At 35.0% G+C, this 8502-nt stretch overlaps 1 protein-coding gene across 2 annotated transcripts in view; it reads right to left on the reverse strand.

Annotated features, from left to right (window-relative positions):
- LOC106867622 (trissin receptor) overlaps positions 1-8502 on the reverse strand; it is a 165297-nt gene that overhangs the window by 12047 nt on the left and 144748 nt on the right. Inside the window, exons 2-3 of one of the 2 annotated variants that reach the window (XM_052970726.1) lie at positions 3751-3860; positions 2972-3289 (exon numbers count right to left, since the gene is read on the reverse strand). In XM_052970726.1, the coding sequence (XP_052826686.1) occupies positions 2972-3137 (166 nt within the window). In that variant the 5' untranslated portion in view covers positions 3138-3289; positions 3751-3860. The remainder of the gene's footprint in view (positions 1-2971; positions 3290-3750; positions 3861-8502) is intronic. The other variant, XM_052970727.1, reaches the window with a different exon arrangement.

The raw sequence follows: 8502 nt of genomic DNA on the forward strand, positions 1-8502 counted from the left end.
ATAGATAGATAGATAGATAGATAGATAGATAGATAGATAGATAGATAGATAGATAGATAGATAGATAGATAGATAGATAGATATGTATATATACTTTTGGTATATTATGATGATATCTAAACACACAATCAATCACAGTATTATTCTAGAAAAGATTCAATTAGTACAGTCTATACTCGAGCATACAAGTATAGATATCATGGATTTTCATGTACGAAACAATATCCTCTCAAAAACCGGTTGGTGAGCTATCCTTCCTTTTCTTTGTTTTTTGTTGTTTTTTTTTCTGTGTTTTGTTATTTTTGTTTTCCTGTGAGGAAGCATCTATTGTTGAAGTTATTTGCATTGTTAGCAAAACATCAAATTATCTGGCATATGACAGTGGTAATTAATATTTCTATAGAGAGATTTTACTGCAGACTCATATTGATTTTTGGTATCAAGTAAGATTTCGATTTACAAAAGATAAGTTTATTGAAGTCTATATTGTTGTTGTTGTTGTTGTTGTTGTTTGGCCATGAGAGATCAATCCTGAATCAACAGACCTATGTTCAAATACCTTGCTACAGTGATAACCAACCCCTATATTTTTGCGATATATTTCTTCTGCATTATATGATTCCAAACGTTATTATATCTCCCTCCCTCTCAACCCCCTCTACACACTTCTCTCCCGCTCTACTTCCTCTCTACACATCTCCCTCTATACCCCATCAATCCCTCTGTCCCTTTTCCCCTTCTCTCTCTGTCCCTCACCCTCTCTCCTCTCTCGCTCTCCCCTCTCTCTCACTCTCTCTCTCTCTCCTTCACTACACAAGCAGGTGGAATTTGAGGAAGCATTTCTATCATTTTTAAAATGTTGTAAGACTACCTAGAAGCCTCTGCGTAGGCGTGACTTCATCCTTTAAAAGGCGGAAACAAGTTGAATGAATATGTTCCAAAAAACAAAAACATCTCATTGTTTTAAGAGTAATTTTCATACGTATTTTCACTTTAGATAAGTACAAAAACTATAATAATTGTTAGTCTGTCGATTATTAAAATTTACAGTCTCATTATTGAAAAGTCCTGTAAAATATTCACTTTCCTTTCCTATGAGGATGGCGATATCTACGTGAAAATTTTGAAACGTCAATTGATGATGGCTGCCGTTTAAGGGTTAAAGCATATTTATTTTTCAATCATGACAGAGTAAAGCTGCTTGTGACCACTGAGGCAATATATAAAAATATCTGAGGAAGTATTAAACATTGTCACAGATTTAAATATAGTTTCACTCTCAGCTGTGTCTATTGAATAGTTCAAAGTAGCATATTGCTACTTCACTTTTTCATAAAAGATTTTTCATCATGATTCATTGCTTGCCGCAGAACAGCGAGAATCCCAACTTAGATCAAATAAAATGATAGAATATTTATTCATTCTTAATACGTTCATTATTTGCCAGAACGTATTAATTATGAATAGATACTTTCAACTATGAATGAGTATTGTTTAGATATTCGCTGCACAGCTTGTACCCCATAGATTATTATTTGTTCGGCCGACAACAGTATGTATAAAAATATAATCATCTTCTGTTGATTCCTATAAACGAAAGCTTGTGCTGTTGTCAGATACATCAGTCCAGCGGGATAACTTTGACTGATGAGACACACAAGATCGAAACACCTTGATGTCTCAAATCATTACACCGGTGAATCACCTGTCGTCTAAGGAGAGAAAATATTCGCCGATCATGTAAAACAACAGCGATCAAATATTCACATTCAAATTTGCTATCACGTATTAAGAATGAATAGATACGCTATTTTTTCTATCTTAAAGTCATAAAAGAAGGTTGCATCTACAACCCGTTGCAGCTCCTCCAAGATATGTGGGGTGGGGAGAAGATATGCTTAACTTGAAGGACTGGCAAGAGAGTTGTTGGTGGCACTCCGTCGCTTACGGCGTCGAGGGTTCCAGTTGATCCGGTCAACGGAACAGCCTGCTCGTAAAATTAACGTGCAGGTGGCTGAACACTCCACAGACACGTGTACTCTTAACGTAGTTCTCGGGGATATTCAGCGTGACACTGTGTGACAAGGCTGGCCCTTTGAATTACAGGCACAACAGAAACAGGAAGAGTGAGAGAAAGTTGTGGTGAAAGAATACAGCAGGGTTCGCCACCATCCCCTGCCGGAGCCTCGTGGAGCTTTAGGCGTTTTCGCTCAACAAACACTCACAACGCCCGGTCTGGGAATCGAAACCGCGATCCTATGACCGCGAATCCGCTGCCCTAACTACTGGGCCATTGCGCCTCCACGGCAAGAGAGTAGACTCCGTTAAAAACAGTCAAGGTACCGGGAAATGGTGTTGAAGCGGTGACGTCTTAGTCCTAACTTAGTTAGACCAGGAAATTTAACAATATATTACAAAGAGAATAACTACTTTTTTCCCACTCTCCACACATGCACACATATTTACACTTAAAACACTTATATACAAGGAACTTTATGCTAAGAATAACGAAGTTCTAAGATCGATTTCAAAAAACAAATGAACTCGGACTATCAAAAATAAAATAACTGAAGGCTTACACAAATATTAAACTCTTTTATCTTTTACTGATTTCAATCATTGAACGGCGGCCATGCAAGGATAACGTCTTGAAGTGTTTAGACAAACAAATAGACCTCCAGTACTTATTTTAAAAGTTTGATGCTCATTCTATCTGCTGAAACGCTAAGTTACAGCGACGTAAACAAACCAACACCAGTTGGCAAGCAGTGGTAGAAGATTAACACTAACACGAAGACAGATGCATATGGCGGGAATCTTCACAGTATCTGTCTCACCAAATTCACTCATAAATTCACTTACAGTAGAAGACATTCGTCCAATGGGCCGCACAGTGAAACTGAACCCGAAACCAAGTGGTTGGAAAGTGAGCACAACAAGCAATCGAATTATAAAAATCGTAAACACTTACCAAATACACAACACATGAATATCACAGAGTACAAAAAGCAAAATGTTACTTTGATGTGTATTTTGTTGAACGGGTTTATAAACGTGCCCAAACTGTAACCAACTGTACCATTAAGAGTATTATTCAATTCGTCAATAGCCACTGTTGAATTAAGCTGGTTTTCCATTGTAATATATATGAAATATAATTATTATTCATTAAGGTATTTAATACTGTTATTTCATTTCAAACTTCCCGCTGCCTTGTAATACGTTTATATTTCCAGTAAGATTGCACACTTTTTGTACGTCGATATTAAGTATAGATTTTGAATTCTAGCTGGAAAATAGGAAAATTAAATAAGAAAATTTAAGATCATATCAAAAAAATTAATGCAACATACATTACATATATATCTTTTGCAAAGTATTTTTCTGCCGGTATACAAATCTATAGAAAAACAATTAAAACAAATGCATAGTACACTAGTATATTATAAACCACAACACAAAAATATAACCGTAATACAATCTTCATTCTTATCATTACTTTAACCTGTTTCAGTTGGAGATAATGGCCACGCCAAGGCACAGTCACTGGTGCTATAAAATGTTTATAAAATCACAGCGAGATTTAGAATAGATGAAGATCTCAAAAGAAGGTATAAAAAATATAATAGTAAAAATAAAAATAAAGAAAATATTGGTTGAAATAAACTAAAATCTATGCATATCTGAAATGCAGAAGGAGAACATTTTGTGAGAATCAACAAGCATGAATAAGGCACGACGAGAACTCACCATGTATTGGGCATTGAAAATCATATTAGAAGAAATTATGATTAATGATTCCATATGATCTTCAAACCATTCCTGTCTCTTTCTGTAGCAAAACATCATTTATTTTTAAACTGAAAAGAAAACACCATGTAACGATTTAATAATTATCTTTTAAACAAAACCAAAATATAGAATATGAAGTAAAAATTTATAAGAGAGACAGTTATGAAAATTTCGAGTAACAGAATAAAAAACAAAATATTTCTGAAGTCTGACTGCATCTTCGTTGATCACACATTATTTCAATTAATACTACATGTATGATCAGGAATTAAGTGATAGAAGGTCCATACATGAAAACCAAATTTGGCTTCAATTCTATGTATGTATCTGTCGGCGAAACACTTTGTATAGCACACGATATTGTAGTTGAGTTATCTGGAAATAAATTTGCTTTATGGTGTATCAAAATATTATCACGTACTTTCAGTTATATTAGCGAGTATAATTTCTTTAAAAAATTTTAATTACGTTTATGTTGCTTAGTTCGAATTCGATATTGCTTTAACATAAAAATACTTTTTCAAAAGTAAACAGGATCAACAAGCAGAAAATTATGAAGAACAGCACGTAGCTTAGTTGCTTAGTTAAGAAGTGATTAAAATTAAATTTGCTATATGGAGATATGCATTAGAAAATTGCATTGCGGATTCGTTGGGTTGTTTGTTTTTACTTGAAGTAGAAAAAATTTTTCTCGTGGACGACAGTCCGATCTATACTAATTCTCAAGCCTACGAAACCTTTCTATATTGTTGTTGTTGTTGTTGTTGTTGCTTTAGCTCCAGGTCAATCCTGATCGATCAGATTTATGATCAATGTTCCGTCCTTAATCGTTCAAATTCTTTGTATATCGGAATGTATAGTAATAAACAATTCCGAAATTATTAACTGTTTATCGATATATATCTGTATCGTCGATATGCAGTATATATCAACATTGTATATCAGTAAATATATATCGACGTACCTAACCCGATATCTATACAGCTATATTTAGAGATGTAGTGATGTACATATATGGATACCGATATGTCTAAATATCGATGTATAGCTATCAATGCATACATACATACACACATACTTACATACATACATACAGACAGACAGACAGTCAGACATACATACATACATACATACATACATACATACATACATAACAATATGCTTGCTCCTATTCCATTCTTAAGACGGCTTCGTGTATTTGCAGGAAATTCCATTGATAATTTTAGTTGATCGATTAACGACACGCAGGCTCCCTCGTTGGCTCTTACGATAAGGTCGAATGGGTCATCGATGTAAACGTCCGAGCACTCTATAAGTAACGTGTGTTCTCTTGTAATCAGTACTAAACATAATTCCAACCTCAGTAGATATATTTCAGAGAAATATAAGCTTACAGAACATTCAGCTTGAATCACATCATGTGCAGGTATCGCCGAGCTTTTGGTAAAATTTGAAGCTGATTCTCCGCCCAACTTTCTCTGTGATGTTCAATGCGACGATCACACGCTACACACGTTACTTCCAAGCATTGCTGTGCACAGCAAAAGTAAGCTACAAAGATAAAACTTAATGTGGTGAGCTGGCAGAAACGTTAGCACGCCGGGCGAAATGCTTAGCGTTATTTCGTCTGACGCTACGTTCTGAGTTCGAATTCCGCCGAGGTCGACTTTGCTTTTATTTTTTCGGAGTCGATTAAATAAGTAACAGTTACGCACCGGGGTCGATATAATCGACTTAATCCGTTTGTCTGTCCTTGTTCGTCCCCTCTGTGTGTAGCCCCTTGTGTATAGTAAAGAAATAATAAAGATAAAACTTAATGCGCATGCACAGCAGAGTTTAAGGTCAATTTGTGCCAAGCGGTTTCACTCTGAATGCTTTAGCTTCGTTACTATGACAACAGTCCGGATACTTATTGATCAGACCACGTGTATGTATGTGTATGTGTGTATATATATATATATATATTAATTTTATTGATTTTGTGGTTTTGTTGTACTTTAACCCAACCGGAAACAGCTTCCGTCTCATTCGTTTATAAGAATATACATAGCTTTAATGTATCCTTCAAAGACCTAGGCATTTATTTTTGTTAAAGCAAAAACAAACAAAAATACATGTTGCTGTAAGTCATTTAATACTTGACTCACATAACGCTAATTCATTCCTTACAATTCTTTAAAGTTATTTCATTTCAAAGCAGAAGTGACAGTTTAAAATTTATATACTCCATAACTTTCCAGCCTTCATGTTCACTATCGGGCCTCAATCTGCAGAAAACCAGAGCCAGCTTTTCTTAAATTGCACCATAATTTTGCAAAATAAATGAAAGACATATAGAGTAATTTAGTACGTCTAAACAGATGTGATAGTCAAATCGGGAATGTCCACTTGATCAAAGCTGACTTGGCCCTACGCAACTATGAAAATGTTACCGCAGATTTAGAATCTTATACGGAGTGAAGTAGGCGAGGTATGGCTAAATGGGGAAGTAATCCGGGGTTCGATCTCACTACGCGAGATCTTGCGCTAATGGCATTCTTTATAACTTCGGATCGATTCGTATCTTGTGAATGAAATCGAGTAGATGGAAACTAAAATAAAGCCTGCCGGGTGGATTTTAGATGTAATTCAAAAGTTACAGCTTTGCGACACACTGTGTTACACACTTTGTCCTATTAATTCTGAAAATCAGAAGTGTGTGGAATACACATCAGCTTAGACGTTAATTGAGGAGTAGGTAATGCAGTTGATCGGGAAAATGTAATGTCAAACGACGGAGATCCACTACTACTAGCGTTGGGTTTCCAATTACAATGACAGTGTGCATGTCTTTGTTTCCCGATGCTAAAAAAAAAAGAATATTTTAATTCTATTGTTTGAGAGGAATTGCAGAGGATTTTTATGAAAGTCTGACACTATATAAGTAGTAAAGATACACGTATACACACATATATATACACATATATCAAAGACATGAACTTCAAGTTACTTTTTCATTATACACACACTCTCACAGTGAGAGAAAGAGAAAGGGAGAGAGAATATGTGTGTGTGTTTGTGTGTGTGTGTGTGTGTATATATATATTCATATAAACATATATATATATATATACATATATATATATGCATATATATATATATACTCACACACACACACACACACATATATATGAGCATTGCATATTTATAAATACATATATATATGTATGTATATATGTATGTATATATATATATATGTGTGTGTGTGTGTGTGTGTGTGTGTGTGTGTGTGTGTGTGTGTGTGTGTGTGTGTACTATGAAAAAGTATTTTGAAACTTCATGTACTAAGTTAAACCACCTGCTGCTTTATGTTTTTTCATTTGAGTTTTTTTCTTATTATTTTGCCCTCTGATATATCAAAAAAAAAAATTAAATTCTGCACTTTCTTGCTTCCATTATTTTAATAAAGCATTTAGTTTCTTCTAAATAACACGTGTTTTTTTTTTCTTAATTATGTGTTCTTTATAAAAGATGTATACGTCGTTATACCGCTTACTATTTTTTCATGTTTTATATCTCTTTATGTCTATAATGATTATATTTTCTATAGTTTGATGGGGTTCAGGAACAGCTGTTTCTTATCTTATTTCTACATCCCGCTCAGGTCAACTACAGATCCCGCTCAGGTCAACTTTCCCTTCTATCCTTCCCCGAGGACTGGCGGAATCATTACGGTGTCCTGTGGTATTTATTTCTAGTGCGTTTTATTCTTAGTTTAATTATAACCATGGTCTACACACACTATATACATATCCATAATTAACCATGAATAATATTAGAGCGATAGCGATTTGAGGTTTTCGACCAGCTGATAACAGACGATAAGAAGAAAGCGATGACGCTTGAACATTCGACATCATGACATATCGTGAATCTGTATTAATTACTTTTTAACACTCCGTTTTGTATATACAAACATATATACATACGCATATTTTTATACATATATACAGGCTCAGATGTTAGAGCGTGGTAAGAAGTTTGCTTCCTCACCAACCCCATGGTTCCGAGTTCAGTCTCACTGCGTGGTACTTAGGGCAAGCATCTTCTACAATAGCCTCAGTAAGACCACAGCTTTGTAAGTTGATTTCGTTGACGGAAACTGAAAAGTTCCCGTCGTATATAGTTCCGTTAGGAAGTGATTGTTTCCATTGCTTCTTAATGCTCTTCGGAACTTGCAACATTACAGTGATTGATGTAAGGTAACCATTGTATGGAAAAAAATAAGAGGAAGTAAATTCCGAACTGTTGACATTTTAAGGCGAACAAAGACTGGGGACAGCGGCCAGTGTGAAGCCGGCAATGGGTGAAGAGAGTAAAAGAAAGAAATCTGTGAGATAAGTTTCATAGCAGGGCAGCATGCGACATACTATTACTGAAGAACAAAAGCCATTGTTGTATCAGCAAGAAGGTAGAGTAATAAATCACTAATGTAACAAATACTGATTGGGTTATATATAAAAAAACTCTTACACGGTCTTGTTTACTCTTGAAAGTGTAGACTTCCACTATTATTTCTCAGTATCTGAGGAGCGAAACGTTAGAGATTTCAGATAAACCGTTAAGTAACAACAAAATCTATCGCTTAGATCCTTATTCAAAGCTTCTGAAAAAAGCCCCCGTGGGCCTAGGTGGAGGACAAACTATATATATATATATATATATATATAT

Source organism: Octopus bimaculoides, chromosome 9 (assembly GCF_001194135.2).
Source record: "Octopus bimaculoides isolate UCB-OBI-ISO-001 chromosome 9, ASM119413v2, whole genome shotgun sequence".
In the NCBI taxonomy this organism is placed as follows: domain Eukaryota; kingdom Metazoa; phylum Mollusca; class Cephalopoda; order Octopoda; family Octopodidae; genus Octopus; species Octopus bimaculoides.